At 41.3% G+C, this 19,401-nt stretch overlaps 2 protein-coding genes across 2 annotated transcripts; both read left to right on the top strand.

The window, feature by feature from the left end:
• Positions 1 to 348: 348 nt before the first annotated feature.
• On the top strand, positions 349 to 7,300 carry LOC120300988 (C-factor-like). Its single transcript, XM_039327596.1, has 6 exons — positions 349 to 554; positions 1,387 to 1,438; positions 2,405 to 2,592; positions 3,115 to 3,273; positions 5,299 to 5,409; positions 7,090 to 7,300. Exons 1-6 carry the CDS (start codon positions 408 to 410, stop codon positions 7,207 to 7,209), a joined length of 777 nt encoding a protein of 258 aa, XP_039183530.1. The 5' UTR covers positions 349 to 407; the 3' UTR covers positions 7,210 to 7,300.
• A 3,668-nt stretch (positions 7,301 to 10,968) lies between these two features.
• LOC120300949 (C-factor-like) lies at positions 10,969 to 17,814 on the top strand. Its single transcript, XM_039327533.1, has 6 exons — positions 10,969 to 11,161; positions 12,205 to 12,256; positions 13,866 to 14,053; positions 15,677 to 15,835; positions 15,983 to 16,093; positions 17,286 to 17,814. The coding sequence occupies exons 1-6, from the start codon at positions 11,015 to 11,017 to the stop codon at positions 17,403 to 17,405; spliced, it is 777 nt and encodes a 258-aa protein (XP_039183467.1). The 5' UTR covers positions 10,969 to 11,014; the 3' UTR covers positions 17,406 to 17,814.
• Positions 17,815 to 19,401: the final 1,587 nt, after the last annotated feature.

Below are 19,401 nucleotides of genomic sequence, written 5' to 3'. Positions count from 1 at the left end.
GCAAGGTAGATATTACTTTAATCAATGGCTTCGTTCCATGAGCTTTTCAAATAAGATCAGATTTGTTTTTTGTTTTTTTATGAATTTACCAACTTTTTTATAAGCGTTTTTTTTCAGGGCAGGAAGCAAAGCAAATATCCTTTAGATGAGTAAACATTCACCACTGGAAATATCAAAAACGAGGGGGGGGGGAAACCCCCAAACCTTCACACACAAAAGGCACTAGAACAGCCTCTGGGTGAGGGCCAATGATCTTTTTTCCCCATTCTTGTCCAAAGAACCAGACACTGAAGCCAAGTAGCTTACATAACTCAGGGTGGAGAGATTAGGGCCAGCTAGGACTGGATGTGATTTAACTGGGATGAGCACAACGCAGTTTGTTAGTTGGGTCTAAGCTGGCAAGAGAGATGGAACAACTGAATCCACAGAGTGTTCTGGTGACCGGGGCCAACCGGGGACTTGGCTTCGAGTTGGTCAAGCAGCTGGGGGAGAAGAGCAACCCACCACAATGGATCTTTGCCACTTGCCGGGATCCAGTGGGACCCGGTGCTCAGGTGAGACACGAGGTGTCTGCAGTTTTAGTGGGAAGAACAAAGAATTTTTTCTTTTAAGGCAATCCATTTGTCTCCTAGGTGGTCGTGATGGGAACGTGATTGGGTTAGGCATGATGGGAGATAAAGACATTGTATAAGTTAAATAAAAATTAGCTATAGTTGAACTGTTTTTGCGATGTCTATGGAGAGTCTCCATCATCCAGATCATGGTTGTCCCACAGGTGCTTTTCAAAAGGCAACCGGACGTCATTGTTTTTGTTGTTGTTCCTCTGAAATCATTTCACTTCTCGTTCGAGACATTTCTTCAGTTCGTGATGCTATTTTTCTTTTTTGCTGAATTAGAGAGAGATGAATTGCAGCCAGGCTAATTTTCCCAATCAACTGATTGGGAAGTTCATTAAAAGTGTCCTGTGTTTTCAAGTCTGGGAAAAGGAAGAAGGAATGAGATGAATTCAGATACAGAGCTGACAAAAATTATTTTGTCACAGGTTTGTAAGTGCTGTGATAATTGAATGATTTGCTGCAGAACTGGATGATCAATGAAATTTGTCAAAAGATTAGCTGCTCTATACTTGGAGAGGAGAGCTTGAGAAGAATATTTACTTGAAATTTTGCATAGGAGAATTTTTTGAGAACAGTAGGAATGGAAATACTGTTGTAATGTAGTAGTATTAGAGGTATATTTAACCATCGTTTCATCATGACCTGGGAATGAGGTTAAGGCAAAATCATGGACACAGTACTGGAAAAAGGTTAGCAGAGTATGGTTAATACTACAATTAAGTGGGGAACAATTAAGTGGGGAGAGTTTAAGAATATTTCTGTCTTTCAGGACCTGAAGAATTTAGCTGCTGAACATCGGCAAATTGTGATAATACCCCTGGGTATGTGTATACTAAAAATCCCATTTTTGGTTCATGAATTGGGAGGGAAAAGAATGAAGCTGAATTTCAACACCAGGTTAGACTATGCATACCAGGCACTAATATATGGTAATTGAAGTAGACAAACATAGATTACAATTCACTGTTGGAGGGGGCTGGTAAAGTGGCAAAAGAAGGAACCACCCAACTCTGCACAAAGCCCTTGTTTTTTGATCCACTTAATTCTTGTAATTTTAATTGTTTAATTGCATTATAAAACACCCCAAGACATTGTGGAAAGCGGATGGACAGCATATAAGGTTGAATATAATTTATACAATATAAATATAATTAATTGTTTAGGCAAAATAAACAATGAAAGAAATATTTTGCTAGGTAGACACACCAGAGAGTTAATATCCAAGCATAAACGCGGCACATTCCAACATTGGATAAATATCATGAGCAAATAGGTGATGCATCCTTCTGATCTTTTAAAGGACTTTCTAAAGTTATTTCATCTCATCAAACCAACAAAAAACATAATATGTAGAGGTCCATGTTAATGTTAAATGATGTAACATTAAAATTGAAGAAAGGAGAAAAAAGATGAGATCAGACATAATAGTAAATGCAACTTTCTATATGATCTCCATAGTCTGCATAAATCATTTATGGATGTATTCTTCAACACTAACTTAAACCAGATCAGCTGGCACACCGGAGTGGGTTTCTCAGCAGAACATGGCTTAAATAAGCCATGGCTTCCTACAAGGTTTCCTCTCAGCTGTTTAAATTACTTACTGGATTTCCATTAATGAACATTTCAAAAATGATCAATCAACCACCTTTCTTGACAGTAATGAGACTAATCACACTTTTAAAAAATTTCAGCAAAATACTGGTAAATTCACTAGGACTGAATCATTGTATGGCGTACAAAGCCAGGGATAATGAGATAATGTGTGTTTATTTTTCCTGCTGTAGACACAACTGACCCATGCAGCATTAAGGCTGCTGTAGCCAAAGTCACAGAACATCTCAAAGGGGCTGGACTGAACCTGCTGATTAACAATGCAGGGATTTTAAAGCTGAGCACCGTAGAGACAGAAACGGCAGAAAACATGTCGGAGGTATACAAAACCAACGTTATTGGGCCCATGATCGTAACTCAGGTAAAGATAATATATTGTCCGCTGATGTGGGGGGAATTGGCCATTTGGATGGAAGGGTTCTGCAGAATAGATACTAGATAGTTTGGATTTTGTTCTGGACTAAAAAAAACTCTGTGTGGATGATAGATTTTGTCCACCGACTTTGGGCCACTCACTCAGCCTCAACCCCAAGGAACTACCTCACCCAGTTGAGATTAAAAGGCTACACCATGAGCCCCTAAACGGGGCATAAACACATGAAATGAAATAAAAAACATGTCCCATAGTTGCACAATCAAGAGATATTTAATAGGCAATGGATATAGTGAGGGTGAAAAGATCGGGTTGGTTGAAGCAGAAATGAAAGAGGGATGGATCTATTTGATCTGGCTAGGGCACACTACTGATATTTATTGGTGATCAGCTGATGGATTCTTTTGGATCTTGCATCATGAATTTTCATTGGTTAAGAGCCATCCCAGATCCTCTTTGCAGAGGGAGTGGGTGCCCTTCATTTGCTTTGTCCTTCCCTTCCCTTCTCAGGCATTTCTTCCCTTGCTGAGAAAAGCATCCCAAAACAGTCCCCAGAAAGGCATGAGTTGCAGCAAAGCAGCCATCCTCAACATGACGAGCGAGTGTGGCTCCATGACAAACCTCTTTGGCTGGAATCTGAATGAGTTGATCTCCTATCGTTGCAGCAAGGTAGGGACAAGCTGAGGGAATCGGCTTTAAGGGTAAGAATTTCAATTTCACATTCAGTTACAGGTTAACCTCGACTTACGAACACAAAGGAGCCCACATATTTTCATTGCTAAGCAAGACAGTTGTGAAGTGAGCTTTGTCCCATTTTATGACCTTTCTTGCCACAGTTGTTAAGTGAACCACCGAAGCTGTTAAATTAGTAACACGGCTGCTTAGTGAATCTGATTTCCCCAGCAGAGGTCCCCAACCCCCAGTCCGTGGACCAACACCAGTTTGCGGCATGCCAGAAACCAATCCATGCAAACAAGCAAAGCCCCACCTGCAGGATGCAGCCAGCACGTGAAACCACGCCCCCTCTGATCCACAGAAAAACCTCTCTCCATGGAACTAGTCCCTGGTGCCCAAAAGGTTGGGGGACCCTGTGTTAGAGGGTCGCACGATCACATTACCCCAGGACCTTGCGACCATCATAAAATCATGCCAGTTGCCAAGTGTCCGAATTTTGATCGTGTGACCACAGGGATCCTCCAACAGTCATGTGAAAAATAATCATAAGCTCCTTTTTTTTCAGTGCTGTTGTAACTTCAAACAGTCAGTAAAAGAATGGTTGTAAATCGAGGTCTACCTGTAGTTTCATTTCAAATGCCTCTCAGATCCACGGGAAAGGTCTGTAAAAACCAAGCCTTTGGATGCTGCTAATTCACGATTCATGATATACAAACGACTGGTCATTTTTCAGAGGAAGAGATGTGTGAAAATGATGGACCCTTCCTGAGAAATAAGTTACCGATAGGCGGCCTATGACTTTAAAAAATATCCTTTCCTGGTGCCGTTTATCCTACCTAGGCAATCAAGCACTGGGGGGCACTCCCACGCCAGTATCTTTTCCACTCCCCAATAGATGATAAGTAATCAGCAGGCAACTGACTCAGCTCACTAAAGCCTAGGTAAGCTCAAGACTGATTCCCTTGTGGTGCAGTATATCAGTCTAAGCACTATTGCTATTGCTATTAGTAGATCAGGAGAACGTTTTCTGCAGCTGTCAAGATAAAAGCAAAATATTAGAAATTTTCTATAAACTGTCATAGCTTACAAGTGTGAAAATTCCCTTCCTTCCTTCCTTCCTTCCTTCCTTCCTTCCTTCCTTCCTTCCTTCCTTCCTTCCTTCCTTCCTTCCTTCCTTCCTTCCTTCCTTCCCTCTGCTCTGCGAAGGAGGAGATGCCAATAAGCAGGCTTTTGGTGGTGCTGAAAATACTTCCAGGTGTACTATCAAATGTGAGCTTAGAGGGAATCATAAGCTTTCCTTGCACAACACCTTTCACCAAATATAGACCAAGAATGTGTACCTAGTGGGCTCACCTAAGGTTCTGAACAGACATTCTGCTCCTTCTGTCAACCAATATGGAATCCCTGCTGACAGGATTGAGGGAGGAAAAGAAATAATAATAATAATAATAATAATAATAATAATAATAATAATAATAATAATGTGGCAAAAGCAAGCAAGGGTAGTACCAATAGTAATAGGCTCCTTAGGTGCAATCCCAAAACAACTGGAGCACCACTTGAACACCATTGGCATTGACAAATTCGCTATTAGTCAATTGCAAAAGGCGGCCTTATTAGGAACTGCTTCCATCCTGCGACGATACCTGTAATACCATCAAACATCCACATCTGCCTATCCCAGGTCCTGGGTAAGGACTCGATAGGTAGACAAAATGCCAAATCCAGTCTGAACATCTGGCTGACTGTGCGATGATCCATAATAATAATACAGTTGGAAGGGACCTTGGAGGTCATCGAGTCCAACCCCACTGCGTCATACCTGGGAGAAGCGAGTGGGAGGAGATGATAGCATGTCTTTAATGTTCTTATCTTCTGCAGGCTTTTAGGGGGGGGGTGTTCAACATCTTGCCCCAGCCAGACCTTCAGCTACAGAAGCTACCTGTGAAGGGCCTGGCATCCCTGAGCACTCAGATGAGCCATTCATTTATTTTCTCTTTTTCTGTGTCTCCTACCCAGTCTGCTCTGAACATGCTCACTCGATGCCAGTCCATGCACTTTGCCAAAGATGAGATTCTGTGCATCACATTGCACCCTGGGTGGGTGGAGACTGACATGGGAAACAAACTGGTAAGTGAATTGCAGAAAAAACAACTTTCATATAATAGCCAAAAAGCTAGTGTGGGCAAGATTAATTGGATTAGGAGTGGAACCTTATGAAGACTTCTGAAATCCTTTGTTCCCACTGGATGACGCCCTACCTGCTGTTTCTCCTGGGGATTGTTTGGTAGGTTTTAGAAATAAATCTCTGAATTGGAAAGCATTCATAAGGCTTCCGGGGGTACTTCAGACCACAAAGAAGCCTGCTTCATTGGAACACTGTGTGTGAAACACTCTGAACCTTTTGGAAAATTAATTTCCTGGGAAACCACTCAACCATCCCAGTAACGTCATGGCCCCAAAGGAAATATTTCAGAATTCTTCAGAATATTCCATGCCCGGATCAACAATTCTGCAAAACCCTAACAATCCTATCATCTCAGCTAACATTGGAGTTAAAGCAAGGAGGTTTGCTGCATGCTGAAAATTAAATCGGCTTCTAGATAAAGAATTTTAATGCGCAGTTGCCATAAAGAATTGATGGAAGATGCAGATTGATATCGTTTTCCATTAGTCATTAAAATCAAGAGTGATTCCGGTAACAAAATGACATGCAAGTAAAACTCTTAATGTGTGGCTGGTGAGTGAGTCCTCCCAAGTAAACCTGAGTGGAAACAGGATTAGATGAACTAAGTCTACTTTATTGTAAGGCCACATTAACAGAGCCTTGCAAGTGGGAAGGTACAAGCTTCCAACAACCACTTTTTACTGCTTGATCCATTAGGGAAGGTCTTTTTTTCCTGTCTCTTCGACCGTTAAGCTCCGGGGGGCTCCTCTAATTATTTCATAGGCAGCATCTCTTCCCCTTTTACCTCAAGAACATTCATATATTCCATTAGATCAGTGGTTCTCAACCTGTGGGTCGGGACCCCATTTGGGGTCAAACGACCATTTCACGGGGGTCGCCAAACAACGCAGTCCGCCATTCCCCCCCCCCCCTTTTCCTTAGCTGTGCTACTCCCTCTTATTCTATTGGCTTTTGAAAGCCAATAGAATAGACTCTCTTGAATAGAGTCTAATTCTATTGGCTTTCAGAAGCCAATAGGAATTGTCCAGGCTGTCTCTGCCCTGCTGAGCCCGCCAAAAGTCCCATTCTGCAAACGGTGCTGCACCAGTTGAGTAGTCCTCGACTTACGACCGGTTGAGTAGTCCTCGACTTACGACCAGTTGGGGGGTCGCGGCATTAAAAAGGATGAGAACCACTGCATTAGAATTAGCCACTCTCCAAAGTTAGCGAAGCAGGACTCTCTTTCTCATACCTGTCCTGGTTCTTCTTCAGCAGCACTTGTCCTTTGGTATAATTTCATTTTTTATCATGTTTTCTTGCAAATAAAGGTTCGATGCATAATGTATTAAACTAGTTTGAATTTTCCTGGATCCTTCCCAGATCTCCTTCTACAACTAGGTTTCCTATCAGCAGCTGGAGAATGGAATCCAGATAGAATCTCATTCAGGACTGATTTTCTTGGCTGTTAGGGAATTCACGTGGATGGGGCTTCACTTGTTTGCGCAGCATGCCCCAGACCACAGATCAGGGATTGGGGACCCTTGTGTTAAGGAATTCACTGTCGCTTGATGATTCACCTAGGCTTTTAGACTTTCTTTTCCACTATGAACTTGTTTTATCCTTTGCCTGTTCTTTTTTTCCAGGGATCACCCCCACTGACAATGGAACAGAGTTTGCAAGCTGTTCTGAACACCCTCCGCAGTCTCTCTGAGAAAGATAATGGCACTTTTGTGAACTGGGAAGGGAATCTTATTCCCTGGTGAGACAACCAGGAATCTGCAACTTTCTGTCTTCAGTGCACACTATATCCCAGTCTGCCGCATGTGCTCCAACTCTCTTTTGTTACTCTGTCTGGTGGCTTGCTCAGTCAGGATCTTTCAGGCCCTGTTTGATCTGATCTGATCTGTTTAGATACTTCTCTTGCGGAAAACAAAAGGACTCTTACGAATTCCAGGGGGTTTTAGCAGAGAGATTTATTGCGCAGGTTCAGAAGCAGTAGCAACTAGCAATTCTGATCCCCGAGGGCGGGTTCAGACTTCAGTTTTATACATTCCTTTTCTCAGAAACAAAGGAATACACATTGAAATACATATTGTAATACATTAGGTTTGTTTCTCACAATGAAGAGAGTTTGCTACATACATTGTATCCAAGTGCAATGTGCATTAGTTAGTCACATACTACTAACACAGCATTATTCCAGTAATTATGCAGACACATCATTATTCTAGTGATTGTTTATTATTCCACATTACTTCCAGGTATCTAGGCAAAAGTCTGCAAAAGTATCCACTTCTGTCTTGCAATGTGAAGATAATTATTTTCCAGACCTCTGGAATCTAAACCACACTGATGCAAAATTCCTGACTTAATTGCGATTGGGAATAATATTCTGGGAAAGAGTACAAATGTCGGAGTGAAGTCTTAGGGCAGAGAGTTGGCTGGAGTGAGCTAGCGGGGCTACAACCTAAAGATGGTTTCAAATTTGACAGCATCTTTGCTGTCCTGCTGACCTGCTCTTTTGATGCAAAAGCTACAGTCTGTTCAAAAAATTCTATAAAAAGACAGCCATTTCTGTATCAATTTTCAATGCAATATAATAAACCTTTAAGCAGACATATTAAACATGACATTGTGCGACATATCGGAACTTTTCCATTGCCAGCAATGGGGTGGGCGCAATTTCCTCATGACGTGTCCGGCCCACGGGCCGGCAGTTTGGCACCCCTGCTTTAATGTATTCTAAGCAATTAGTTCCTTAAAGATTTTTTTGTTTGGGTACAGAAATGCCATCTAATACTCTATTGACAAATGTAATTAATCAATTCTGTTTCTTTCTGCAAAATAGTCACCTTAGCTTAGAGCAAAAGTTATCCAACATATATTTTTTGGTATCTACCTTTCTTGCAAAGAACTAATTCCTATTTTGTAACATACTAAAGGAGGAGAACATCTAGATAACAAAAACTGTTTTAATTAACATGATGCTAATTACATACTTGGGGGTATTTGTTATTCATTTACATTCATGCAGATTGTCATGGTTCCAACAGATGAATCTCTTCTAAAGAACTTTGAGGCATTGTTTTCCTTAAAGAATCTTTTATTTGAGAAACAAAGTGTCGGCACTACATAGCTGAAGCCAAAAAATTGAATTCTCCTCTCCTGCCACAAAGTAGCAAAGCACAATTCCTTCCTCCAATTAACAGTCATAAATCATATTCCCCAATTAACTTGAAGCACAGGCTTTCTCCCCAGCTCTCCAGCCCCCAAATCTCTATCAACTCTGGACCTAATAACCTTGGGTTCCCACGGCTGAGTTATTATTATTATGACTAGCTGGACTTTCATCCACATTCCCTCTCCCAGCATCAACGAACTCTAAAAGCGATAGAGAAAAAATAGCTACATTTCCATCTATTGTCAAGCAAGAACATCCATTGTTAGCAGCGTTACACAGATTCTATGAGGTTGCACAGAGCAACCTTTTTCTTCATTGATAAAGAAGTGTATCGGACAGAGATTGCCGGCCACTGAGAGCTTTCACGTTCATAAAACTCTTGATGTAAAATTACACAAGACTCACAAGTCCAGACATGGCCTTCCAAATATAAATGCACAATTGGCTCGAGTTCTATGTTTCTATACCTGCTCATAGAATGACTGAATTGATCTATCTTTTGAGCTTCTAGAAGAGGTGAAGCAAGAACCACCCTACATGTGCCTATGGGAACATTGGCATACTGAAGAAAACATGTCCAGGCAATTTGGATGCAGATAATCTTTCAAAAATATTGTTTTAATTTTCACCTAGCCTTAATCATCCTTGGTTTAGAGGAGTGCTGCTGTATACCTCTTTTTGGGCTTTCCTAAGGCACTATGAAGAGGCAGAAGAAGAATGCTCCTTTAGGGTGACTGCCTGCTTATCAAATGATAATAAGTTTGAGAACATCAAGTATGGTGTCTACCGGAGCCACCTTCTAGAATACAACTAAAGACATTATGTTATGGTGATTCTGGCAATTTCCAGAATATTATTGCTGCTTGGAAATAATTGGGTCACTTGTTAAATTCGCTTAAAGGTGAGAATCCAAGATATAGCAGCTAAATGTTAATTCCTGATATCTGTTTTATTATGTTGTAATCCAATACATTATTATTATGCTTACAAAAGACGAGTGAGACATAAACATTTCATGTAAGCCAGTAAGTAAATCATATTTCTAATGATTGGTAATGAAAACATTTTTCAATGCTTTCATTATAGGACATCTTTTATGAACTTAATCATCCTTCTTCAGTTTAAAAATAATGGAAATGTGATGAATAAATATGAAATAAAAAAATTTATAAAACTTTGCAAAAGAGCTTACATTCATACTTGTTTGTTTCCTGAGAAATTCTTTGTTGTCTACTGCCAAACATATATACCAATTCTTCTCCTAAGAGTCAAAGCAAATTTTAGTGTTAATGGTTAATAGAGGTCCCATCCTTCATTATTTCTCTTCTGGTTGCAACTCTTTCATCAGAGTCCTGCAGAAAAAGGAGATGAGAAATGGGACACTCTATGGAATTAGTATGGAAGTATTTCTTGGGTCTCAACTCCAGAACTTCTTTCTATTCCAACCAATGAAAGCAAGATTTGAAAGGAGGGGTTATATTAAGAAACAGCTTTTTTGCCTTTTTTCTCACTTGACTAGGCAGCCCCTCTTTTTAATAGGAGGGCAAGATATATCTTTCTTCACTGAAGTATAAGTCCATTTCACAGGGATGTCAAAAAGGAGGCTTTCAAAAAATACCTTCCAAATTACCTATCTGTATCTGAGAATCATGTAGTAGTAGTAATAATAATAATAATAATAATAATAATAATAATAATAATAAAGTTGGAAGGGACCTTGGAAGTCATCTAGTCCACCCCGTGCTCAGGCAGGAAACCCTACACCATTTCGGACAAATGGCTGTCCAGTCTCTTCTTAACAACTTCCAGTGTTGGAGCATTCACCGCTTCTGGAGGCAGGTTGTTCCACTGGTTAATCGTTCTCACTGTCAGAAAATTTCTCTTTAGTTCTATGTTGCTTCTCTTCTTGATTAGTTTCCACCTGTTGCTTCTTGTCCTGCCTTCAGGGCCTTTGGAAAATAGCTTGACTCCCTCTTCTTTGTGGCAATCCCTGAGATATTGGAATGCTGCTATCATGTCCCCTCTTGTCCTTCTCTTCGTTATTTTAATCTCCAAAGCATTGAACATTCAGATTTTCAGGCTAAAACCATCTTGTGTCTGATGGATTTAATTGCTTTAAGAACTTTTATTCAGGGCAGAAAACAAAGAAGATACGTTTTAAATAAAAACATTCCCACTGAACAAACAAAAGAGAAACAGCTGCATAGAATAGGGACAAGAGAAAGAAACCTGCAGCAAGATAGGACAAAACCCGGGTGATGTTTGCCAAATTCCTCCTTCCTGGTTTTCTTCAGAAATATTGTTTGCAGGTGGATGACGTCATCTGCAACAATATTTAAGGAAGTGCAGGAAGCAATTTCTTAGCCAGTCTGGGCTGTCAACGAGAGATGGAGCAACTGAATCCACACAGCGTTCTGGTGACCGGCTCCAATCGGGGACTTGGCTTGGAGCTGGTCAGGCAGCTGGCAAAGAAGAGCAACCCCCCAAAATGGATCTTTGCCACTTGCCGGGACCCGGCTGGACCCCGTGCTCAGGTGAGGCCTGGGGTATCTTCAGCTTTATGTGGGAAGAACAAAGATTTTTTTTTCTTTAACGGAAATTCACTTATCTCCTTGGTAGCGATGCATGATTGGGTTAGACACGATAGACAAAAAGAAATATAAGAGTTTGTTAAATGGTTATATCTAAACGTTTTAACAATGCTTCTCTTTGCACAATTAGGGAGAGATGAATGATGGTGAGCTTAATTTCTCCAATCAATTGATTGGAAGATACTTGCAATGGTTGCAGTATTTGTAAATCCTAAGAGCACATGTGGAACTTCATCACGTTTTGTTTTTAATTCTTATCCCATTTCAAATAAGCCATTTGCAAAATGTGCTGCTTCAGCATGAGAACTTTTTGTCCAGGACCAACTTAGAAGGCTCGTGCTACCCCTGAACTCCCCGGAAAAAGGCTTGTAGTTTTTTCAGTTCCTCACTCGCTTCTGAGTATGCCTTTGGGACACAATGGGCACTCTTTACCAGAACTGCCTGTCAGGAGGAGCGTCCATGAGGTCTTGTAAGCTCATACTAGTATATCACCAGTGGTATTAGTTGCTCCCTCAGCTCTTCCACAGTTGCCTTCAAATCTTCTAAGCATCAGATCAACTTTATTCCTTAAGTCTTCCTGGCTTCCAGCAAATAAAGGGCTATCATTAGCATGAACTTACTGATGTTTCTCCACACATTTTATATTTCGTGTGGTCTCATCTAGCATTTCTCATATTTTCTTCAGAAAGAAGAAAAGAGACTTTGCTAAGTCTCTTTTGGAGTCCGTGGTAGCGTTGGGTTGCACAAGCTTTTCACAATTAAAAAAAAAAAAATCCTGAAAGGGATAGAAAACTATTGTAATATGAAATTTGCTGCCTATTTGCCCACCTCTAAGCTTCTTTCCAGCAATTTCCTCTCTCCTCAATGACTTCCCTCCAGATTTTGCACATGGAAAAGATCTACTAGGACATGAAAAAAAAGTTGTATTGGAAACGTATTTTTTATAAAGGGAAAGGCACTAAATTTGGGGTTTTTTTTCCTTTCAGGACCTGAAGAATTTGGCTGCTAAACACCCACAAATTGTCATCATGGCATTGGGTATGTGTCCTGAAAATACCTCTGGTTTTGCTTTAGCTGAGAGGGAAAACAACTGAAATTCAGCAACAGGGTAGATCATGCCAAGTAAGCATTAGTTCCACACACCCACATCAGAGCAGATAAACTGACATGGTTCCGAAAGAAACAGATTTTCAAAGAACTTTGAGGCTTATTCCTCTAAAAGAATCTTTTATTATTCTGCATAGCTTCGGCACTAACAAAGTTAAGCCAGAAACTGAATCCTCCCTCCCCCAAGCATCCATAACAAAGCATAACTCACTCCTTCATTTTACAGTCATCAATCACATTCTCCAATTAATGTGAAGTGTGAGGTGTCCCTCCCGTTGCAGCTGGGCTGACCTTGGCCACACTGTGCTCAGACATTGTTATGGTTAACTTGCATACTTTCCCATCCTCTAGACTACTACTATCTGCCTTAACTCTAGAAGTGCTATACAGGCTAAATAAAACAGGTTTGCTTCTTCATATATGGCAAGCAAGAACATCCGATGTTAGCAGTCTTGACATAAACATTGCTTTGCATTACAATCGGTAGTTTATATGGTTTAGGCAGAATTCCAAAAACAGCTGGATCTGCTATCAAAGAAACAAGCATTCTGCTGGGCAGATGTATTGGAAGGTCAATATCCGTGCAATAACTGATGGCGTTTTGTACTTTCTCTTCTACTTCTGTCAAATTTATATATAGTATTAGCAGTAAATTTTGGGGTATTATTGGGAGGAACTCCCACCCAAAGCTCACAGTAAATTTAGAAGTTTGCATATCCAATAAGGGTGATAATCCACCTAGCTGCTCCAATCAGCATTTGGCTTAAAGAGGATACTAGATGCAACGTTTTACTAATATATAGTTGGAATTGTTGTTTTTCAGCCATTCAGTCCCATCTAAGTCACATAACTGGTTGAACAACATTTCTGTAACACCTACTTAGGGGAATTACAATTTAATAGGTGTGCATGATGTACCAAGCTGTAAACCAGATTTACAAACATGAACAGATACAGGAACGCAACACAGAAACCCTATCAATCATGCTGTTTTCATACATGCTGTTTCAGAGGAAGAGGGGGGCATGATTTCAGTAAATTATGGCTTCAGGTCAAAGATTTATCCTATCTATAGTTCAATAAAATGTATGAACTGACCATACTGTCTTAAGCTTATTGGCTTCGTGAAGAATACCAACATGTTTCAAAAGCATAAGTAGATGACAAAACTCTGCAATCTTGAGACTACTCACACCTGTTTCTTCAGGAAAGTCATCGTATTATAAAGTAGGTGAGAAAATAGAAAGAGCAGAATCAACAAAATACAAGTATATTTATTGGACAACTGTGCAATTTATTTATTTATTTATGAGACTTATATACCGCTTTAAGTGCAAGCACTCTCTAAGCGGTGTACACCAGTAAGCAATGAATATATATTTACATTGCCCCCAACAATCTGGGTCCTCATTTTACCTACCCCGGAAGGATGGAAGGCTGAGTCAACCTTGAGCCGGTGAGATTTGAACCGCTGACCTGCTGAACATAGTCAGCTAAAGTGGCCTGCAGTACTGCACTATACATTTCTTTTTTCCTGCAGACGTGGATGATCCATCCAGCGTCAAGGCTGCTGCAGCCAAAGTTACAGAATGCCTAAAAGGGGCTGGATTGAACCTCTTGATTAATAATGCAGGGATTATAAATATTACCAGCCTGGAGACTGAAACACCAGAGAGCATGGCTAACACCTACAGAATCAACGTGATTGGGCCCATGATAGTCGTCCAGGTAAGGGAACTTTGTGCTCCTTTCCTCTCTGATTTGAAAGAATATTTAGAGGCCGTTATTGCAGACAACAGGTTTTGGATGTTTGGATTTTTTTCTGGACTAAGGAATTCCAGGCTGATGCTGGTATTATGGTTCTGGCTAATGAAACACTTCAAAGAACTTCCAGGCATTGATTTTCCTAAAAGCCTTTATTTCTGTTACAAAATGTCGGCACGGCATAATGAAGGTATGCCAAGATCTGAATTTCCCTTCCCTTTGCACACAACGTTCCAGGCATTTCCCCTCCCCTCTTTTGGGGTCATGACTCAAATCTTCCAATTAACTTGGAGGACAAAGATTCACTTCCTTTTTGTTTCCCGGGCTTTTCCCCCCTCCCTCCTCTGCTCTGCATTAACTCTCAAAACACCAGACAGTTTTGCATATTATGTCAAAGCAAGAATATACATCTGGACTTTCTCCAGGGAACTCCCTGAGGGACTTTGGTCCGCTCCCTCCCTCTCTTCCCAACCTCCCTCCCCCCAGATTCATGGTTTTAAGAATGAATCCTGAGCTCCCTGAACTCCTTGAAGAATAGGATACCAGGACCTCAATAAAAAAATTTCCCAGTAGCTGCTCAGAGTATGATAGACTATGGATACTGTATAAGATGGAAAAATTATGTTGATTGAAAGAGGGATGTTAAATTTGTTCCATTTAGTTAGGCTACAGGACAATTCTGACATCTTCTTGTAAGTTATTGCCAAATCTTTGGGGTCTTTAGGGGGGATTTATATTGATTGGGAGATGTCTCAACTCTCCTTGCAGAAGGTTTGAGTGCCCTTCTAATAATAATGATGATGATGATAAAGTTGGAAGGGGCCTTGGAGGTCATCTAGTCCAACCCCCTGCTCAGGCAGAAAACCCTATACCATTTTGGACAAATGGCTGTCCAGTCTATTCTTAAAAACTTCCAGTGTTGGAGCATTCACTGCTTCTGGAGGCAGATTGTTCCACTGGTTAATTGTTCTCACTGTCAGGAAGTTTCTCCTTAGTTCTAGGTTGCTTCTCTCCTTGATTAGTTTCCACCTGTTGCTTCTAGTCCTGCCTTCAGGCGCTTTGGAGAATAGCTTGACTCCCTCTTCTTTGTGGCAGCCCCTGAGATACTGGAACACTACTATCCTGTCCCCCCTCATCCTTCTCTTTGTTAAGCTAGACATACCCAATTCCAGCAGCCGTTCCTTATATGTTTTAGCCTCCAGTCCCCTAATCATCTTTGTTGCTCTTCTCTGTACTCTTTCTAGAGTCTCAACATCTTTTTTACATCTTGGTGACCAAAACTGGATGCAGTATTCCAAGTGTGGCCTTACCAAGGCATTGTAAAGTGGTATTAACACTTCACGTGATCTTGATTCTATCCCTCTTGTTAATGCAGCCTAGCACTGTGTTGGCCTTTTGGGCAGCTGCAGCACACGGCTGGCTCATATTTAAGTGATTGTCCACTAGGACTCCAAGATCCCTCTCACAGTTACTACTATTGAGCAAGGTACCACCTATACTATACCTGTACGTTTGGTTTTTCTTGCCTAAATGTAGAACCTTACTTTTTTCACCACTGAATTTCATTTTGTTCCTTTCATCCTCAAGGGGTTCATTCCTTTGCTGAGGAAGGCAGCTCAAGAAAGTCCCCTGAAAGGCATGAGCTGCAGCAAAGCGGCCATCGTCAACATTTCCAGTGAAGCAGGTTCCATTACAAGTGTCCTTGAATGGCAGCGGGGCCACGTCATTGCTTATCGCTGTAGTAAGGTACAGATGAACTCATGACCCAAGAATGTAAAAGTCAATTCTGTTTTTATCACAAGTAGGAGGAGAAGAGCACATTTGAATGGTCTGGCATCCTTGAGAACTTAGATGAAGCATTCATTTATCTTCCCCTTCCTCTCTTCCTCACAGTGTGCTCTGAATATGCTCTCTAAATGCCAGTCCTTGCATCTTGCCAAAGATGAGATTTTGTGTGTTGCGTTGCATCCTGGATGGGTACAGACTGACATGGGAAATTTAATGGTAAGCGAATTGGAGGAAAAAAACAACACCTGAATTTTATACAATCAAAATAAACATCTCTACTAGAAATGGAACGTTCCAAAAAACCTCCAGATTATGCTGAATCATTTCCTGGATCTTGCCATTCCAGGAATGGTCCAGCAGTTTTTGGAATTAATTTTGTCTAAACAATTTCAGGAAGTAGTGCTTGAGTTTTTCTTGAGATAGTCTTATTTTAACTCAGTCTGTGTCTGAAATAATATGTACCAAATGCCATGAAACACTTTCCCTTTGATAGATTCGAATTCTAGAAACAGCCAGATGGCCCCTGGAATCTTGTGGTCTCAGAAGAGGTTCAATATGGTCCTGAAGGAATCTGAACATTTCTGTGATCACCAGAATATTACATTTCTGGATCAACTTTCGACATCACTATCAGTGAATTTATGTTAGCTGCTATTGGATAGGGTTTTTTTAAATTACACATCCTTAATTGGTTCCAGGAGGCATGATGAATGTCAAAAATGATGAGTACCAAACAAATTTTTTCCACAAGGAATAATGTAGTGAGTCACAAGACAGCAAACACTGACAAGTTCTAATTTGTACAATGAGTACCAAACAAACAATGAGTACCAGGACAAAATTTTCATCTCAAAATGCATTTGAGAATCAAATTCGATCAGTTTCAAAGCAGTTGAGTACCAAGGTACCACTGTATTCATTGTATACAGAATATATCATTCCTGTCAGGAAATGGGTAGAAACCTGAACCAAAAATCAGTCATGTGAAATTGAGTCTCTTCAACTCCTTTAAGTGGTTCTTTATGATACAGTGGCCAATTCCTTCAAAATGGGCCAATTTATTTATACATTAGATTTATATGCTGCCCCTCTCACGAACAAGGCAACTCAGTTGGGTCATGAATAGTTCTGTTAATTATGAAGTTGACATAAAAGCATACCTGTTAAATAATTTTGTGATAATTTTGAAAAATTAAACAGGACTCTCCTTTCCAAAACCTACTCTGGTTTCACTTCATCAAGACTTGTTCTTTGATATAATTTCTTATCTAGTAATATTTTATTGCTGATACAACTTGGAAATATACCATATTAAACCACTGCCTTGAATTCTCTCAGTTGATCTTACTAGGCCTTTAGGCTATTTTCACTATCAACATCTTTCATCCCTTGCCTATTCTTTTTCCAGGGAACACCCCCACTGACAATGGAGCAGAGTTTGCAAGCTATTCTGAACACCCTTGGCCGTCTCTCTGAGAAAAATACTGGCACATTTGTGAACTGGGAAGGGAATCTTGTTCCCCTGTGAGACAATCAAGAGTCTGCTTCTCTGCACTGAAAGGCAATGTTCTCATAAAAGGCAATGCAGATTTCCATCTTCAGTGCTCATTATATCTTGCTCTGCTGCATGTGCTCCAATTCTCCCTTGCTTCAGTTAATCTGTCTGACTCTTTCAGGCCGTAGGTCCCAATGATTGGTCTGAATATTTCTGGATGGCAGCAGCTGCAAAGCAGCCATTTTGTACTGGAGAATTTTCTTCCAGATGTCTAAAATCTAAAGCATATATTGAAGCCCAAGAGGATGACTTTTTCCCCAACTCCACGTCGGGTGAAATGAGTCTAGACGTAAACTGTAGTTCTCTTGCAAAAAGGCCATCTGGAACATTTTATAGACTGCTATGCATGAAATAAAACTGATTGAAACTGTTTTGTTAGCAATAAACTGTCAATTTATTAGCAAGTATTGGCCAAGGACAGAAGCAACCAAGTTGTGGTCTTGAACTTTGAGATACTCACAAGGGATTTGTTGGGGGGTCCCCAAAAAAGACCGAGATTTATAATCAATGACTTATCTATGAATTCTGATGAATCTGATTTCTTTTCTCAATTTCCTCAATTCATTGCATAGATCAGCGGTTCTCAACCTATGGGTCGCGACCCCATTTGGGGTCGATCGACCATTTTTCGGGGGTCGCCAAAGGCGGTGATCTGCCATTTCCCCCCCTGGGGCCGCCGCCGCGCATGGGCGCCGCACATGGGGCCGCCGCCGCGCATGCGCACCGTGCATGGGCCGCCGCTGTGCACGCACGCCACGCATGGGCTGCTGCGCATGCACGCCATGCATGGGCATCGCGCATGCGCGCCGCGCATGGGGTGCGTGCATGCGCGTCGCGCGTGGGGGCGCCCACGTGTGCGCCACGCATGGGGGCCGCCCCATGTGCGCCGCGCCGCGCATGCGCATGTTTGTGTGACGGGGGTCGCCGTCACACAAATGTTGAGAACCGCTGGCATAGATGAAAGGAAAAAATAAAAAGTTCTCTTTTTGTATAAAGAAGCCAACTGTTCTAGTCTATCCTTTCCCCACTCTGAGTTTCTGGAAGAAGCTAGCTAGAGAAGATTCTCGCTTGGTCAGTGGAGAGATTGCTTCATCTTGATTGGGAATCCCATTTTCTTTAAGTGAACGAGCTTCAATCGACTCTTACCAGATGCTTTGGCAATATTGCTGAGCCTGAAGTTCCTGCCTCATGCATTTTCACCAGGATGGCAAGATATCTTCTCTCATTCTCGTCTCATATCACTTTCCATTTTGTTCCCTTCTTTGCTTCCCCAGGCTGAGAATGACATTATGCCATTTGAATATTTTGAAGGCAAAAGAGTGAGAGGTGTGTGAAAACTACACACAGCCCTCAGCTTACACCCATTCATTTAGTGCAGCGGTTCTCAACCTATGGATCGCAACCCCATTTGGGGTCAATCGACCATTTTTCGGGGGTCGCCAAAGAAGGCGAGCCGCCATTTTCTCCCCTCAGGGGGCGCCGCCGCACATGCTCACCGCGCATGGGACCGCCGCCGCGCACGCATGCCACGCATGCGCAGAACGTTTGTGTGACGGGGGTCGCCGTCACACAAACGTTGAGAACCACTGATTTAGTGATTGTTTGAAGTTACAACGGCACTCACAAACGTGATTTATAACCATTTTTCACACTTCCAACGTTTCCATGGTCACATGATCAAAATTCAGACACTTGGCAACTGGCATGTATTTGAGACAGTTGCAGTGTCCAGGGTCACATGATCTCTTTTTGTGACCGTCTGACAAGCAAAGTGAATGGGGAAGCCAGATTCACTTTACAATTGTGTTAGTAACTTAATAACTGCAGTGATTTACCTAACAGTGGCAAGAACGGTCATGCAATGGGACAAAACTTACTTAACAACTGTCTCACTTAGCAATGGAAATGTTGGGTTCCATTGTGGTCATAAATAGGAGTACCTGCACACCAGTATAATCTGGAGGGTTTA

This window comes from Crotalus tigris, unplaced genomic scaffold (assembly GCF_016545835.1).
Source record: "Crotalus tigris isolate CLP2741 ecotype Arizona unplaced genomic scaffold, ASM1654583v1 scf7180000024362.2655971311:6658466, whole genome shotgun sequence".
NCBI lineage: Eukaryota > Metazoa > Chordata > Lepidosauria > Squamata > Viperidae > Crotalus > Crotalus tigris.
The sequence above is the reverse complement of the archived record's forward strand: the minus strand, read 5'-3'. Positions and strand labels throughout refer to the sequence as shown.